Raw genomic sequence first — 19,322 nt, forward strand, 5'->3', positions numbered from 1 at the left:
TATTTGAATATGCAGCTATTAATCTTCAAGAATGATCCTGAACAGAAGCAGGGACCAAAAATACCAAGTGAGCAGTCCCGCTCTTCTTCAACATATTCTGAATGCAAGAATCTAGTCCCAAAATAAATAATTCCTTTTTACTGGAACTACACCTAGCTCCAGGTCAATTATGTAAGTTGTCTTATGAATGCTAATATAAAGATGGTATCTACCAGAAATACAGACTCTTTAAACTTTGACAAAAGTAACTAGAAAAATAATGTGACATTGCATACAAGAATAGCTATAAGAAGCAGAAAGTGGAAGCCATGGTCTAGAAATATTCTCTGCTGCATTGTTTTTAATAAAGACATTTATAGACACAAATGCATTTTCCATAAAATCACAGAGTACAGTACACAAGGCACAGCATGTGTTGAAAGAAATCTGCACAAGTAAGTTGACAGTCCTGTTAGAAAGAGAGGTGCATACTTGTAGTGGTATTTGTAGTATCTAAAAACTGTTAGATTTAGAGGAAAACAAAACAAAAAGCAACTTGCAATTGTGCAATTCCTGGTTAATTCACTGCTTGCTTAGTCCCAAAATCCTATACTCTAAAATACTTTTACCAAGATTTTATTTACCTCTGATGTTTTACTTCCATTTTCATTTTTTGCTTTGGTGTTCGATCCCCATGGCGTATTACAGCTATAACACATCTAAGCTCCATCCTGAAATTTCAAGGGTTGTATTTCACAAGTCTGTACACAATGGTCTTTTATTTAATATTAAACCAACTACAATCAAGACAATTGACAAAGTTGTAGTCATCTGACATAACTACAGAAATGATGGAAGCATATGCAAGAATATAACGTTAACTGAAAATAATGTAAGGTATAAAATATAAGTACTGATTTTAAGACTTAGGTAACTATAGGACATCTATTTTGAGTAGTTTTTAAAACAACAATTTTGAGGATAATTAAATGAGAGAGCATGTTTATTAGAAGCACATATGAAGCTGGTGCTGGAACAATGATTAGCAGTGGAAGCTATGTATAAAAGATGCTAAACTAATAAAATCTGCTGTTCTGTACTCAGCTTGACTAAGGGTGAGAAACTCTGACTGCTGTTATAGCAATTGTGATTCCTTCCTTGTTTTCAGCACACAAAGCAAGCATTCACAGACCAACGTGGGCACACCTTGCAAAGAGAAAAAAAGATTCACACCAAAGTTACATTGGGAGTTTGTACAATTCAGGTGTAGCTACTATTTTCTTACATTGTTCCAGAAGTGGTTGGCACAATAGGAATGTCTTCAGCTTCCAAAGGAATTGACCACGGTATTTGAAATTGGGGAGCAAGTTCTCTCATTATGATATTTCTAAAATAGGAGTTAAGAATAAAAAAACAAATCAAGTAAGTTTAAAGCACAGCTTACACAACACATGCAAACTCCAAACAGATGCTATATATGCACTTTTATTACTGCAGTTTTAGAGTACTAGCAGCCATGAATGTATAGATACATAGTTTTCTTTAATTACATAATAAAGACCACTTAATAATTTAGACCTATTACAACTGCTACAGAAGCATTAGACTACTGGCCCTGTATTTGTAAGAGACGTCAGCTTTTCAACTCCAGTTCCTAAAAGAGCTCCTTGGATAAGAATTATTCGTGTTCATTTATATATGCAGACAATTGGCCTCACTGCCTAACTAAAAGTTTCTAATAATCACCAAGCCATTCTCATTACCAGTAGCTTCTTAAAAGTTTCTGTGATAAAACTGGAAAAATAGGTACAGAGTTTCATTTTAACTATAAAATGGCAATGAAGTCTCTACCTCAAGAAAGGTGGTACATATAATGTTTTGTTTCACGAATATTTCATCAAAATACACTGTACTTCAGAGTAATACCTACGTAAGAAGCAGTAACACAGAGGGGGGAAAAAAGGTCCATCTTAAAGTAGAGCAAGCTAAAAAATTTTGAAAAAACTTGCAAAATCCTTCACATAATAAGATTCCAGACCATTAAATCATGCAAAAAGTCATGCTGTATCTCATTAGTGCAATCTTACTGTAAAGCCAGTCACAATGGGCTTAGCCTACTTTAAGGATAACATTCCCTTAGGAGTTCTATACCTAGTTCTATATGATCCCTCATTATACCTTTTTTTGCCTCCAGTGGCAGAGACAAGATGGTATGATAGAAGACGCCATGATTCTATTCCAGTTGGGTTTTACAAGTATGAAATCCACAAGTATACACCAACTTCAGATCAAGGACAATGTACAGCGATTTGGACACATTTAACTGCATCAATCACAACCACCCAGTGGTGCTTCACTACTTGAAAAGATCTCAGGTACCTTTAAGAACTTAATCTTGATTTCAAAATACTTATTCAGTTAGCTTTAACACTTCTAAAATCTCAGATGTTTGGGATGATTTTATGAATAAGGAATTAATTTAGTATTTATTTATTGACTTAGGATTCTCTTAGGATTTTTTAATTGTTTCTGTTAATTACATTTAATGCATTATTTAATTTTAATAAATAACTAATAATTAATACTAATAAGAATTAATATTAATAATAATAAGAAATAATTAATAGCAATAAACAAATAATAGTAATAAGAAATTTGGCAGTACATAAACTAAAATAGTATGCAAAGGAATTAATAAGCAAATCTGAAATAAATCAGAAAACTCTTACCCCAGTATCTTAGCACAATCATCATAGTATTTCATGGAGTTTTTCACAAAACTGAAGCCGTTCACATCACAGACATAGGACTGTCCATTTGCACGTAGCAAATCAAAGCCACAAACTGTTTGCTGTTTTAAAGAATAAAAGTTCAAGTGATTTAGGATTGCTTATTCTAAACAAATTTTATATTTTAATCAGGTATTCATCTGAAAACATGACAAAAACACATCACACTTTACACTTACTACCATATGTCAGTTCCATGTTATGTTCACCCACATCATGCAAACATCTTCCTGTTTTTAACTTTTTATGCCCAACTTGATTTTATGCTTCCTGCATATCCCTAGCAGTATTAGTATTGAAGGTCAAGTTCACAAGAGCACAAACTTCAAGACTTACAGCAACTGTGGGCCTATAAGTCCCCCTTTCTGACAATGGTTTCCCACTACATAATAGTTTTTAAGGATGGCAGGCTAGAAATTACAAAAAAAAAAAGAAAAACTGTATTTGTTAAAATTTTACAAGATAGTTTTGACATTAACATACTATTGACATCATTAGTAGAGGATACTAGAAGCTATTTCAACAGAGTGGTTGTTAAGATCTCCAAGCCCACTTTGCTGATAGAGGCCTACACCCTACAGAATGCCATCATAGTCACATACAGGTAAATAAGACAGACTGAAAACTTCTTATAAAACAGGTGAAAGGAGGGCAAGAGACTGAACGATGTTTTGAACAAAAGAATCCTTGTAACTATACAGCAATCTTAAAATGATACAAAAACTGAAACTATCAAATTAGTATCAATTCCTTCAAGTAAGTACTTAATCATATAAGTACCAAATTAACAATGAATCTGTACCCGATGAAAATACTAGGTAACAGAAGTTACAAAAACTGTATTGAAAGTGTGTTTTGCTCACTTAGAAACTATTATAAAAATGTGTGAAAATATTATACACAAAATAGATACACTGTGGGCTAGCAAAGCACAATAGCAACATGTAAATTCAGGGAACTAATGCAACACAAGCAACTTATCCAGAACTTTTCAAAACATCAAAGGAAAAATCCTTCTTGATTAAAAAAAGATGTCATATGGAAGTTTAACTTTCCACCTTCCAAGGAGTTCTGCACTAATTACCACTGCTGGCTCATTCACCAAAACCCTACGGAAGTTTCATGTAACAAACAATTAATTAACACTAAATGTTTGATCAGATAGGAAAGCAATCAGCTTACCTTAAAGGCAAGGCATACTTTCCAAGCAATTAACTTCTCTCTTGCATTCAGAATGACTGGATATCTCACTTCTTTTCCTTCACTGTCTCGTTCTACTTTGCCATCCAGAGCTGGAGACTTCCGGGCCTCAGCATGAGCATAGTCTGGACCTACTGTGTACACCTGTATTGAAAAACAGGACCTCTTCATCCAGTGTATTTAAATTATGTTGCATAAATTTGCAAAATGCATAGATATAAATCAAACATGACAACAACATCAAAAGATACTATCTACTTCCATTATTGAAAAGGTCAACTAAAGTATCTTCCTCAGTGGCATTCTCTGCCTTCAGAGAACACACATCATTTACTGACAGCCTGGGATAAAACATGAAAAAGAGTAATTATAAAAACTCAATTAATAAAAATAAATTTCTCAGTTATGATGGTACAGAGATATAAATGTTTTCTTCTCCAAAACATTTGCAGAATCTGAAGAACAGGTTGAGAATTATTTCAGTTTACTTACGGAAATCTGGCTGCTGGATTAAGTTATTCTCTTAATTTTAAAAGTATGCTTACATTTTAGACAGGACTAAACAAAGCAAGGATCTGCCCAGCTTTATGATGACAAGGCAGGAGCTTGAGAGAACAATTGTGTTATCTCTCTACTACAGTATTGATGGTCACTGAAGGGTTTGGGGCATATGCTAGACAAGATTTGTCAGCAGTTCTTAAAAATAGCTTCAGTTTCTTTAAATAAAAAAACAAACTCCAAGCATTGATTAAAAAAATATTCAGCTAAGGCAGATGAGTACCAATACTGCCAATTTAGTGAATTCAAGCAAGAGGGTAAGGTTAGTGGAACTGCCTAATATAACATTGATAGTCTTATTAAAAAATCCATTACTTATCTGGAGTATTAAAAGCCCACTGCTGCTTGATGACTACACTGCAATTAATCAAAATAGTCCCTAATCCTCTGGCAATATTTGCAGCTCTTCTTGTTGCAAGAATCTTTGCAGAAAGTTTGTAAAGCTATTACACAAACACGTGTAAACACAAATTAATGTACTGCAAAGTGTTGCATAGAGTAACCTTCAGAAGGGTACACCTGGGCATTTTTTTGAGAACATGAAAAGAGTATTCCCCTCATGCACCACCAAGTGATACCAACAAGCTGACTGCAGTTAATAAAAAGGCTTTTTGGATTAGACCTCACACTCTCTACACCTGCACTTTTTTGTCTAAATACAGCGATCTCTTACGTAGATTTTAAAACATTGGTTTCACATGTTTTGGAAAGAGCTTAATAGGCCAATATGAACACAAAGGGAAAGGAAGTAATCTTCACACAAGGCTGGTTTAACACCTACTTTGTTATTGCTCTGTTTTAGCATTCTCTTATGGTACCTAATACCTCTGTTAAGAATCTAAATAAACAAAAGAGTGAAAATTATTAAGGATAAGGTCCACAAAGGTTCTTTTCTTTGACTCCATAAAATTTTAGCAAGTAACTTTTGCTTATTAGCATATTAAGATCCACTTCAATTAGACATCTTTGTAACCTTTAACCTTTAGATAAAATATCTAGGTGCACCTGTTAGCACAGGAAAGAAGATGCCATTCTGGCACTAATACAATACAAAAAAAGAAAGACAATATATTGGGTAGAAAGCCTCTAACACTTGACTCTAACAATACAAGCACAGCTGCTCTACATTACAAGTACTATGTTTAGCTAGAATCAGAATTGCATTTTTTACTTATGAACCGTATTAAGACTCAATTAAAATTAATCCTTAACCAAGATTTAAAACTGACAAGTTCTTTGAGCACTTGATTGTTCTAAATATAAGTAAGAATGTGCCGTTGTCATACCTTCACATCAGTTCCATCTGTAGGCATGAATTCCTCATAAATATAAGAGCCTGTTTTCCTCACACTGCTTTCAGGAGAATAAACACTGCTCCGGCTGCCAATCTGAAAGATGTATTTTTCCATTAAAAAATTCAAAGAGTACTGCTTGAGAAATTTTGAAACTACCTAAAATAACACACTTGTACTGAGAAAACATTTCATGCACCAAATGAAGCAAACTTTTCACCATTGCCAAAAGATTTTTGTAAGATTCTAAAAGTACATTCATGGTATGTGCTAAGAATCTGCAGTAGCTAATCATCTACTGAAAAAAACAAAGGCCTTCATTCAATCTATATGTTCTCCTGAAATGTCTCTGATTTCTCTATTCCTAAGCAAGAAGGACATGACAGAATTACTCTGCAATCCTGTTAGACACCTAAAGCTTTTCAATAGCTCTCACCTTTCGAAAGAGCCTCTGGCTTCCACCCCCAGCAGATGTTGGATAATAAATGTAAACATTGTGGTCCTCAGCACTAACTGGCTTTTCTACAAAGGGCTTCTGGAAAATTTCTCCATTCACTTCTACATGATCTTCTCCTTCAATCAAGTTGCATTCTGAAAAACAGTGCAAAGAATAGAGTTGTAACAGCATAATAATGGCATACAATTATTAAGAGATCTACATTAATTTGCAGGTTGAAATAATACTATTCTATTACTTCTTTGTTTTTCTGATTTTTACTGACTGTGCAATGACTGATGATCACATGCAGTATATTTTTCCTGAACCATGTCTGTATTATGTTATTTAAATACTATGTTCTGGAATTACTGTTGATTCCCTCAGTGTCAGATAGGAAATTGTCTCCTGCAGGTGCATAAGGTGCATCAGATGGTATATTTGAAGTGTTTTGAAGAGAGGGAAGTGCTATTTGTCTTATTTTTTCAGTGTCTTTCTCTGAAATATCAGGGAGCTGGCAGGTGAACAGTACACACAGTGTGGTGTTAGATGCTACAGCCACCTTCCATAGAGTTAAAACTGTCTCATACTGTGTGATAGATGCACCCTGCACATAAAATTAGGTCCTCTAGTATCAGCAATCAGGAATCTGGTATTCAGTACTGGTTAATTGCAAGCAGCAGCTTTAATTTAATTTTTGAAGCATAAAAGTCTCATTTTTCCCTAGATCACACAGACATTTTAATGCAAAATTCCCTTGACCTGTCATTGCAATCTTTTACTGTTGCTTGAAGTCTTCATTTTAGTAGAAAAATTCTTTTTTTTTGCAGATACACAAAAAATTAATTCTAATTTATATCCATAGTACAGCATCTGCAGATACACCTAGAATAGATTTCAAGTATGGCTGCTTATACTCAGAAGGGGAAGAATTAAATAGCCTGTCTTGATTCTGTCAATATTACTTTCCTAAGGAAAATTACTAATAATTGTGATTAATATAATATCCTGAATGCTGCTCTGTTTAGAGACATATTAGAAGCTCAGTTTGAGTAAGGAGGCCCTTATATTCTAGTTATTCTATGATGTAAGATGTATGGTGTCAGAATCATACTTCTCAGTTGCATACTTGTACTGCCTTTGGCTGGGATGGAGCTAATATTCTTGACAGCAGCTGGTATGGTGCTATGTTTTGAACTTGTGACAAAAAAGTCCTGATGTTTTTGTTAATGCTGAACACTGCTTACACAACCTCAACCTCTTTTCTTTTCACTTACTGCACCTCACAGCCAGTAGAGGTCAATCCACAACAAATCTTTAAATGCTGGCATAGAAATCAAACTGCAAAAATGAATTGTCTAGGCAGTGAAATTTAGCTTTCCACTATGTCCATACTGCTCTCCACTGAAATGCTAATGGTTGATATTTTTTCTCTGTTCTTTTTACCTTGGGGATTGTTTGGATCACGGTTCAGAACTGCATAGCGAGGAAGTAAAATTCCTTCAGCTTTAAGAATACCATAGACTTCTCTTCTAAAAGAAAAGAACATGAAGAAATGAGCCAGCAAATCCCGCAAATATTTGCATTTTACAATCTTAGGAGTAAAGGAGGAGAAAAATAAATAATTTTTTTTTTTTCAAATCACACAGGGTAAGGTTACATATATAATACTCTATTTACTAATATAATGCTTTAAAGGTCACTGTACCTTTGCAGTGATCTCTTCAACGTCAATAAAAATGCACTTTGCAATGCCAGTCCTTTCCTATCTGGCAGTGCAACATTTGCACAAAACAATTGTCTTGTTAAAGGAGATTTTCAACTGTTCAACTTTATACAGAACACTAACTGAAGGCATCCAAAATAGCAAGTCTTCTCACTGTTCAGTGTTAGCATATTTTGCTTACTGTTGTTTTATTAATGTTTGCTATGCATGACCTCAGTTCCCAAAGATAATTTGCTTCCAATAACCACATGACTTTTGAGTACCAATAACATCTGTTAAGTATCATCTTCACATAAAAAAAATACTGTAAATCACATGAATTCTACAATTATCTGAGCTTGTACAGCTGCTATACATACTTATCCTACATGTATTTTAAGAGTTTAAACTTTTTTATTTGCTAAGCTTTAGAAAATCTTCAGATACATCAATGTAAAAACAGCCAAAGAAAAAAACACACCTGAAGACACATTCCAGAAAACTATGCATACATTAATAAAGTGTAACATTCACTGTAATTTTATTTAAACTACTGTACAATCATGGAATCACAGGATGGTTTGAATTAGAAGAGATGTTAAAAATCTTCTAATTCCAAACCCTCCACCATGGGCAGGGACAATACACTGGAACTGCTGCTATGCAATAACAACACATTTATATATCCTCTGACAAAACTGGCTTGCTTTAAAAAGTGATTAGTGTCATTTACCTGTCTTGTATGTGATACTGCATATTCAAGTCATTGATTATGAATGGATTCCTGAGTTTTGCATAAGCTACTGCTTTGTCCAGTGGAAACCCTAAAATGTTTATTAAGAAAAACAAAATTACAAGACACATTACCAGTAAATAGTTTGGATCCTTTGAATTACATCACTATTTCCACTGGCTTCAAATGTATTTACCAGTGAGACAGCTATTCTTATATTGTGTCAGGCAAGACTTTCTCAAGCAATGTAAACAGTATAATTTAAAAAACTTGCACTTTACAAGTCAGTTGTATTATATTAAAGAAGACAAAATAATCACTTCCTAGGAAAATCCAGTAAAACTGTTAGACAAAAAAGCTCAAAGGACTTTCAAAGAGCTTAAGTAATTTAGAAGTCGCAAGTATTTATGGTATTATTACAAGATTTACCTTTAGAGTGAAAAGAAATGAGACAGTCACATAAAGGCCAATTTTCTACTGGCTCGTTCAAAATAACATCCTCTTCAAATATCACCACAGTTATATACTTAAACATGGAGAGGCGTTCAAGAATTTCTTTCATTGGTTTGGACTTTGATTTCTTAGCCATTGAACAAATCCCAACTGCAATTTGTCTTTCTGGTGGCTGGAAAGGAGGTAGGGGAAAGGAAAAGTAATTTTTATGTGTTCTCAAAACACAACAGAGTTTTAGCAGCACGTTATTAGAGCATGTATTTTCTCTTAAAATTCAGGTAAATTGCTAGCAGATAAAAAAAATGCATTGTAACAGCATATCCCACTGCATCCTCACAAAAAATGCCTCAAGAGTGAGACTGTTTAAAAGCTCTATATTACTATTTTTGAGTATTGTTACCACAAACAGACATGGTCAAAGGCTAAGTCAGGAGTGTTGAATAACAAAATCATACTTATGGCTTACTCTGAAAGTAACTAGTAATTGATTTTTAAATTATGTCATTTTTTTATATCTAATTAACAGTCAAAAGGCCTCTCATCACCTAATATTACAGGTGAATTATGAAAAGAAAAATTAGAAAACAATAAACTACTTTTCTAGATTTCTGAACTATTTAGTGCATAAACAGTTCCACTTTTTTTGCATACTCTATATTTACTTTCACATTAAACTTTTAATATTTTTTTTCTGTCCGTGGTATTTCTAAAGGCAAAGGTCAACCTACTTTGCTCTATAAAGGAAACAAAAAACCCACAGAGCAATCCTTTTAATTGAACTTACTACTTTTTGAAAACCTAGCCAGCTACTTTCCTTTGCCAAAATAGGCTCACTGAATTGAGCTACCTGAGCTGCCAATTTTGCACTGCTACTCTGCATTTCCAAGTTACTTTTAATCATGGGAAGTGCTTTAGCAATGCTGTCTTGCATTTAAACATTTTAGAATAATTCATAATTAGTGAAAATTACATCTATTCCATAAAATGCAATGTTGCAAAAAGAACAAAGAGTTTAAAAAATCACATGATGACTCATGCATAATACCATTAAGAGTTTGTCTTAAGCAAGCTAAAAATTGGTGAGCAGAGTGCTCAAAATATAATTCAGAACACTTTATAGATATAATAAAGGTATAATTAAGACTAACTTAGAATGGACTTTCAATATACCAAGACAATGAAGGGGAAAAAAAAATCAAAAGTTAACTCTGAAGCAGTTGACAGCACACAAAAGAATAATTCCCAATAATTTTTTTGCTTCCAACTATCCAAATAAATGAAACAGAGGCTTATGCCATCATCACGTTCATTCCCAGAATCCAAATCAAGTCTCCAAATCATGCACATCAAGCTCAGTTGCCCTGGAACTCTCTAAAATAAAGCACATCTACTTCACAGTTAAAGGCATACTTAATTTTCCGGTACTCTTCTTTTCCAAATATTACTGACAAATCATTATCTGAATATGACCAATATCTCAATTTAGAACACCATTTCAGTACTAGACTTATGTGAACTAATGCCATTATTGAAAAATAATTAAAAACTGAAAAATATTTTGAAAAAATATTTTTATAAAACATTTTGAAAAAAATTGGAAATCAAAAATAATGCTTGAGAACAAAGAATAATAAACAAGTGTCCCTAGAGTACTTACAGAGTCATACTCTTCCTCCTCTTCTTCCCCATGGTCATAGAAGTGTTCATAATCTGTAGATCTGGCTGAATCCAATAATCCTTCTCCATCTTCTCCACCCACAAAGAATCTGGGAGGATCATTCTCTGTCGCATTAACAGACATGGTTACAAGACCTATATAAATCTATGTAAAAATTGCAGGCACTCTGGCAGCTGAGATCCTGGGCATGTTTCCTACTGACATGGGAACACCAAAGTCCCCTGCTCTTTGATGTCTTTGCTTGTACACTGTTGCCACTGTGATTGCGTTGTTTACCAGGCACTGTTTAACTCGTTCTCATCTGCTCATTACTGACCAGAGTTGCTGCTCCAAGAAAACCACAGTGTGCTGCTGCTTCCCTGAGATGGTATAACTTTTTAACCTACAAGAAACAAAGACACACTTGATAAGGGGAGATAAAATAAACTCTTTTTACTTATAAAAAATGTTTGGACAATTATGTACCTCTGAGCAAAGCATCAGAAATAAAACAGCGTGCACCACACACAGTTTACACTTTTAGATGTATGTTTAGAACATGGGGAACAGTTTCAAAATTACTATCGAACTACTGATGCAAGGCTTAAATTGAGAATTTATATTTTACATGAAATTTGCAACAAAAATATTCTCCAATATTTATAGTATTAACTCAGTATTCAAGGCACTGGCTGTTTTTTCCACAGAAATTTTGTGATCAAATGACAATGGCAAACAGACTACTGTCTGTTTAATACTGCCTGTGCTAATGAAAAACATAAACCCACCATCAGGACTATTTAAAAAAACCCCTAGTGTTATAACACAAGTGAATCTTTTCTATCCAAACAGAATGTACGTGACAGCTTGCAACAAAGTGTTGCCTTATTTTCACTGTGAAAAATTAAAAATTACAGAGATGGACACTAGCACTGCCTTCTGACAAAAGGACTTCTAACCACTAATGTAGCAGTGAAGTGAACACATATTAAACCCTTTTAACCTGCCACATGAAAATAAAATATTGGCAAAATAACTTGTATATAGAAACAGACCCATTGATTAGGCATCTGTTTTTTTAACAAGGTAACTGATGCTGTGAGATGTATATGGCTTTATAACATTATTTATAATGCATCACTACCACTTAGAAAATTAGCAAGCAGTTACTTTATAAGCAGTTTAGAAGTTCATCTGATCCAATGGGTTAGGCTGTTCAGTCCTATGGCATTACGCAAGTGCCATTCAACAGTGATGTCTCAGCAGAACTGAATTTGTTTTTAAATATCAGTGAAAATTACTTTGGCTGTTCTATGAACTAAGTGAAGCAATAGTAAACTCCCACTAGTGGTCAACCATGAAGGGGCCTGGCAAGCAAAGCTAAAGTTGCCCAAAAAGAAACTGCCCTAATTCAGAGGCTAGGTGTGGGTGAACAACACTGTCTCTGTTTTGGAGACAAGTTTCAGGAGAAAATGCCCTGGAATGAGTATTTCCTCTAAAGAGAAAAATGCCTTCAATATCTCTCTTTTCTTCAATGAGAGATATTGGTACCAGCAGGTGAAAGTGAAAAAACATCAAAAGACCTGCTTATTAACAACAACAAAAAAAAAACCCAATCAAACAAACAAGGCATTGGGGTGCTCTAAGGCACAGAAAATGACTGAATAAATTAATTCCCAGAAACCTACTCTCCACACACCCAGACATCCACCAACAGAACAAAAAAAGGTCAGAAAAATGCCCAGGGGAAAAAAATACAGAAGCTGATTGTGTGCCTGGGATAAAAAGGCAGTTGAGTGCCCTGGGATAAAAAGGCAGTTGATCCCTTTTGTCTCTGGAAAGGGGACGAGGAGATCACATAACAGCCCAGAGCAGAGCAGATGGGAAAGTTGCTGAATTTCTGGCATGGGTCTCCTCCTTGCAGTAGCTGAAGTTGGTAGCTTTTAATGTCCTTTATCATTTTGGTTCAGCTCCTTTGGGGAAGGGGAAGGGGAAGGGAAAGGGGAAGGGCCCTCTTGTTTCAAGCTAGCAAAAACTCTAATCCAACAAAAGAACAATGCAATGTTCCTGGTCCACAATGTCCAGAACACGCTGGAAAAAGAGAGATTGAACAGAGCCCATGCCCCATGCTCCCAGGCTCTGGCCCTGACTCCTGGTTACATCTTAAAGATACTACAGACATTTCTGGTCATAAAGCAGATAATCAGGGAATAAAGTATCGTCATAAAATCACCCCAAGACAAATAGAGAAACTTCAGACCCAGAGATTGAAACTGAGCTCTGAGCATAAAGAACCTGGGCCCATAGAAGTGGACTAAAAAGATTTATTTCTTAAATGCATTTGCTATGTGTCTGCTGTCCTTCAATTCTGCTAACAAAAAACTACTTTCCTTTAGAATGTGGAACTGTAGCTGTTTGCCTTTCAAGCAATAAGCACAAGATGAATTTCAAGAACCTAATTCATCTGACTGTTACAAGAGTTAGAGATTGGGTGTTCAGGTAAATGAATCCTGTTTATGACATGGTATAGAAAGAGAGCTTTCCAAATCCTATTTCTAGCAAGCTTCAGAAAGGCAGAGGTTATTGCTAATATGTAATGGCAACTAACACACAATTTTATAAAGGTATTAAACCAAAAGAGACAGCCCCAAAAAACACTGATGAAGCCAAAAAATGAAGTTGTTGTTGTATCACCTTCCACCCTACTACCCAAAATCTGTATACTGGTAACCAATTTATTAACACCTTTCTAAAACTTAGGAAAAAGAGGGAAGAACAATGACTTGAAAGAATAAGTTGAAGGTCTTAAGATTTTTAGGCGTTCTTTCCCTACCTATTCCTGTAGTACACTTTGTGAGAGCAGCAGACGTTATAAAGTTTGTGTACAATTGATGACTGGTTATTTCATGAGGATATCTGACACTAACCAAGTATCTCTAGTCCAAAAGGATTACTTCTCAAAGTAAAACGGACACACATAGATTGAAGGGAAAGAGCAATCTATTTGTCTACACAGATACTACCTGAAACTTACTTCCCCAACGATCTTGTCTGAAAACTCATTGTTCTGCTACCTTCCTCACTCAAGAATCTGGAGACTGTTGGTGATATGAGTGGAAAGTACATTGCAGTAGGGCTTCATGCACAGAAAACAGACTTAACAGCCACATATTTTGCTTGGAATTAATAATTATTTTCTCCAAGATGAACATTGTCCACCTGTTGTGGTGTGCCTTCATGGTTTCCCTGGATCCCTGGTTTCTCCCCTGAAGGTGTCCTCCCAGGTGTGTCAATCACTCCTTTCCCCACCCTGACCCCTGCCAGCACTGTCACTCCTGGCATTCCAGAAGGCCATCAGTGATTGGGCAGGTTCAAAAGATGCCCTCCATCCCCAGGGGGCATTGGGCCATCCAGGTGTCCTTTGTCGCCTGAGACCTCCTCTCCCATACCTGTCTGCCGGGCTCCCTATCCCTTCCCCCCTCCTCTCCCCCAGGTAAGAGAGGGAACCAGGCGTCCGGGAGTTCTGCTGGAGCAGTGACTGGATTCAGAGGCCTGCAGGGCAGTTCTGCTTGGAGCTGCTGCTACATTCAGAGGCCTGCGGGCCAGAATAAAAACTCTGGATTAAACCCTCCATCATGCATTAAATAGTTCCAACATATTTTTAATTTACTAACCACTCATGAAAACAACTTCTAAAAATGCCATTATATCAAAGTAGCTTACATTGTGGAATTTACAAACAAATAACAAAGAATCATAAGTAGTGTTTATATGTAACATGATTCTGTGTGGAGCCTCTTTGTTCTGATGAGGCTGTAATCTGATTTTAAGACTCCTCCCGTGGGACACCTGATAAAAACCTCACCGCCCTGGGTCTGAGCACTCTCAGCTCTCTAGGCTTTGCTCAGGCTCTCAGGGTCTGCCCCCCCACTCCCCCCAGCACAGGGTTGGAGAGGAAATTAAAATGAAGTCTTGTGCTACTCAGAAAGACTTGTCTATTTTCCCTGTGCCACTGTGGCTTCTCTGGATCATGATCATCACTGTAGCTACGCGCTGCTACAATTCTGCACATATGTACAAAACAGACCACTGCCCTGTGCTCTACCTACATACTGCTCCTTTTTGTCCCGGTTTAGGGCAAATTTGGGAGGAAATCTCCAAAGGGATTCCTCTAGAAACCAAATGCAAGTGGCCTCTCCTGCAAGTGGTTCAGGAAAAAAGTGGAAAAAAACTGTATATTTAACAGGCAAAGCATTCACCAGCACAAAAAAAAAAAAAAAAAAAAAAAAATCCCCAACATTAAACAATAAAACCTCTCTCCACTCTGAAGAGATGACGAGCTCAGAAAGTTCCCTCTGGGCTGTAGCTCAGCTCACTCAGTCTCTTCTCAGTCCCTCCAGCGCTGGAAAATGCCGTGGCCCAGGCCTGGCCCGGTGGGTTCAGTTCAGACAGATTTAAACGGGTCAAAGAAAAGGAAAAAAACACAGTCCAGGGAACTCCTTTGCCTCAGCCAGCTAAAACTAACTAAAAGCAAAGGAGAGCTCTGTCCCGCTGTCTGTCCATCCGCAGACAACACAGTCCAGGAGCAGGAATGTGGAGGAGTGAGTGCCGCTTCTGAAAACAAACTCTGGGCCTCTTCTCTCCCTCCTTTGCTCTTGGAACAAGTCTTAAAGGTGCAAAATTTAGTTCTATTTATTAATGGCTAAACAGACAAATGGGGATACAAGCATCATAAAGTCACCCCAGACACTTTTAAAGTTTCACTTTTTTCATGCTGTAGGTATATTCCAACTGCATCCCTTATCAGCTTCTGGCAATTTAAATTACATTATTAAAATACAAATAATGTTAATAGCAATTTCTCAGATAGTCTCAAACTGACAAAAGGTTTTCAATATCTTCCTGCTAGAACCACTACAGCTAATATTTTCATTAATAGTACATTCAGTGAAAATGTTTGCCTGACTCCTGCTGAGGCATTTTACCCATTTCAAAACTCCAATTCTGCAATACAATTTATGCGGTAAGAAATTACCAAAGACAGACAGTTTGTTGGATTGCAGGTGACGCAAGAAAGAAAGCATGAGGAGGAAACAGGGTGGAATGGGAGGACAGACAGGAAGAAGACAAGCTCAGTGGAGTCTAATAGCTGGGAACACCAAGTGCTGCAATCCCAACAGCTCTCGTGCATGTGTGACACCTTTCTACAGATGAGTCAAAAAAGTTGATAATATTTCAAACTTAAATGTGAGACTTTAGAACTACTAACAAGAACCCATACTCAACAACAGCATTTTTTCAGGTCTGACAAAAAACCAGGAAGAGAGAAGAGACAGGACAGTCAAAAAGCAGAAAAAGAGGGAAAGGATGCCAAACACAGAAGCTGCTGAAGACAATGCTGTCAGTAAACCATATGTGACTTGTTTATTTTTGTACCTTAAACAGCATGAGACACATATTCACTCCAGTTTTAAACTGGATAGAATTCAAACACAAAATTTCTCCTGTGTCATGTAATCAATAAAAAAATTAACATTTACATACAGACGTTGTTCTGTTGTCCACATACATCTCTATGCAGTGCTGAACAGTAGCTGTCAGCACATTACTGATATGGACTAAATCTAAAAAAGATTTATTGAGCAGCTCTATCCCAGTATCTCTTAAACACAAAGAATGTTAAAAGAATGTTATAGTTACTGCCTGATAATTTTTACACAATAACAAAACCTCAAACCCAAACAACCTAAACAAACCAACCAACCAAACCCCAACAAAGAAAAACCCACAAAGAAACAAATCAAACAATAATCATGAAAATTCAAGGGGATATAAGGATTTCAAATAAATATTGAAATTTATAAGGTCCAAGGATAGTACATGAAGTTGAGAAATCTCTGTCTCTCTTCAGCAAATACTAACTTCAGTAGTCTTATGAAGTTTATCATCACATTCAGTAACTCAGCTCTGCTCAGTAACATTAGGCAAGAAACTCCACTGATGTGCAAAATTACAGCCAAGCAATAGGCTAAAAAAAGGTAACAGAAAACACATTCCCTAGAAAAATATTCCCTAAAAAAACCTAATAATTCCCAAAGCTAACAGATTCCCTAATCATAAGAATCTCAACAAAAGAATGAAAAGTAACCGTTATTTGTTGCTTTTAGCCAGAAATTGATATTGCCTACAAGCCAAGCACAGCTCTCAGACTGCCACTTGAAAAGATCTGTGCAAATGACAAGATAAAAAGATAGATCTATGCAAATGACAGCTGTAAACATGTTAAATTCTTTCTGTCTGTGGGAACACTGCAGATATTTTTTACAATGTTCCAGAAGCATTACTATATAGCAGTTTATGCATTACTCCACCAGAAAAATTACAGCAGTTCTTATTCCAAGAGAGACTATCCACCTCCCAGTTTCACTGCACTGAAACCTGAAGAAACCTTATTAAGAATAAAATGAGTCTTCCTTGCCAGGTAAGTGCCTGCATTGGGATTCCCTGGTAAGGTTCTGGTGGTGAGTGAGCTGTAGGGATGGTTTCTGTCAAAGACATCAGGAGCTGTCCCTTTCTCAGACAGACCCAGTCAGCTCCAAGATGGACCTGCTGCTGAAAGCTGAGCCCCTTAGCCATGCCGCTGACACCTCTGCTATAAGGTATAGAGGAAAGGGTAAAGAACACTGCACAGCAGCTGAGAGGGGTGAGAATAACTGACAGAAACAACTCTGCAGATCGCAGAGTCATTCAGAAAGGACATGTAGGAAGTGCTCCAGGCTCTTAGATATTCCCCAACAGCCCACTGTAAAGCAGGCTGTGCCACTGTAGGCCCACGGAGGTCCACAGTGGAGCAGAAATCCACTGCAGGTCATATGGAACCCTACAATGGAGACAGTGCATGGACCCTGAAGGGAGATATAGCCCACAGAGAGTCTGTGCTGGTGCACCACTGAAGGAGCTGCAGCACATGGACAGGAATGCTGTTCCAGCATGGAGCCTTCTTTTACTTAGGGGATCATATTAAGTCCTCAAGTGGTTCTTTATGGATAAATAAATTAATATATCAGAAAAATAATGTAAAAAAATGTGTCATTGTATAGTAAAGCATCATAGAAGGGTTTTGGTACAAAAAATCCCCACAGATCACTTGTTTCCAAATCCCTGCCATGGACAGGGAACATTCCACTAGACTAAACTGCTCCAAGCTTGATCCAGCCTGGCCTTGAAGATATCCAGGGATGGGGCATCCACTTCTCTGAATAACCTGTGCCAGTACCTCACCACCCCTTCAGCAAAGAACTTCTGCATATTTAATCTAAATCTCTCATTCCTCATCCTCAAAGTCATTATCCCATGTCCTATCACTACAGACCTTTGTAAATACTCCCTCTCCAGCTTTCTTGTAATCACTCTCCTTTTACTCACTGGAAGATGTTCATAGAAAGCCACTAAATTGTCAAATTTGCCTTAGTGAAGACACATTGCCTGTCATCTATTGCCTTCTTATTTTCCAAGTGCCCCAGGAGGATCTGCTCCATGCTTCTGCTTAGAAAGCACCTGTTGGCCAACAAATGTGTTTTCTGGGGGAAAAAAACTATGGACTGTTACTCATACTCCATCTTCAGCAGTAACACACACATGCAGATGTCTTTACCCACACACTTTTCAGCTTGGTGGCTAGGACACACTTCTGATTAACAGAAAACAGGGAGTTTGCTGACACAAAAACCTCTGATACAAGAGAGAACAGAGATAGTATTTGTCCCGTTCCATTCAGTTGTTCTAACCACTAGGCTATCATAATCCTTTCACTTTCCCTAGCCACTACTAAGTGGGTTTTTGTGTTTTGTTTGTTGTGCTATTGTGTTTTAGCTTTTTTTTTTTTTTCTTAGGGTGGCCTCTGGATTGCTTTTTACAGGAGAGTGCTTGCTGATCAGTATTCCAAGCAGAAGACAAGTCCTTAGTCTGCCAAATCTTACCAATGAGACACCTCCAAGCACCCCTTCTCAAGCATCAGAAATTTAGAAATACTCACCTTACTGGCATTTCCTACTGGAAACAACTCTGCACAACAGTACCTCACATTTCTCAAAACTCTGTATAACTCAAAACTAGGCTAGCTAACAAGCTTCAGTTGCCTAAGTCTTTTTCTGGGGATCCTTATTCTTTTCCAAGAGTAATGGATGTTTGCACCAAAAGTAATATTCAGTCTGATCCTCTGTATTACAGTATCTTAGTAACAAAAAACTGAGAAAAGCCATGTAAGCCAGGAGTCTGCTAAGAGGAAGCTTTGCAGAAAGGAAATACATATCTTCTAGGTTGTTCAAAAATAAGATTTCTAGTCTTGTCTTAAAGCACAACTTTTCCAGTTTTCAAACAGTAACTACTTGGCTGATTTCCCCATGTCTGCCTTTTCTCCCAGTAATTATATATAGTTAGTTAGGCAAAGTATTTTCAGCTATTCTGAATTACCAAACGCTAAAGTGAAATAACTTTTCAATGGGTCTTTTGCCGACCAAG

General features: G+C 36.7%; 1 protein-coding gene across 25 annotated transcripts in view; it reads right to left on the minus strand.

Annotated features, from left to right (window-relative positions):
- Positions 1 to 19,322, minus strand: part of PPIP5K2 (diphosphoinositol pentakisphosphate kinase 2) — a 47,467-nt gene that overhangs the window by 26,176 nt on the left and 1,969 nt on the right. For 24 of the 25 annotated variants that reach the window (XR_014951376.1, XR_014951377.1, XR_014951378.1 and 21 more), the window contains 10 exons: positions 10,803 to 11,205; positions 9,122 to 9,317; positions 8,693 to 8,783; positions 7,701 to 7,786; positions 6,255 to 6,409; positions 5,813 to 5,914; positions 3,951 to 4,112; positions 2,709 to 2,830; positions 1,265 to 1,366; positions 624 to 710 (listed from right to left, as the gene is read on the minus strand). Coding sequence is in view for 22 of the 25 variants with exons in the window: in XM_085566872.1 (XP_085422998.1) it covers positions 624 to 710; positions 1,265 to 1,366; positions 2,709 to 2,830; positions 3,951 to 4,112; positions 5,813 to 5,914; positions 6,255 to 6,409; positions 7,701 to 7,786; positions 8,693 to 8,783; positions 9,122 to 9,317; positions 10,803 to 10,946 (1,247 nt within the window). In the remaining 3 variants the exon portion in view is untranslated. Of the gene's footprint in view, positions 1 to 623; positions 711 to 1,264; positions 1,367 to 2,708; positions 2,831 to 3,950; positions 4,113 to 5,812; positions 5,915 to 6,254; positions 6,410 to 7,700; positions 7,787 to 8,692; positions 8,784 to 9,121; positions 9,318 to 10,802; positions 11,206 to 14,251; positions 14,398 to 19,322 lie in introns of all 25 variants that reach the window. The other variant, XM_085566859.1, reaches the window with a different exon arrangement.

Source organism: Lonchura striata, chromosome Z, assembly GCF_050655825.1.
Source record: "Lonchura striata isolate lonStrDom1 chromosome Z, ASM5065582v1, whole genome shotgun sequence".
Lineage (NCBI taxonomy): Eukaryota > Metazoa > Chordata > Aves > Passeriformes > Estrildidae > Lonchura > Lonchura striata.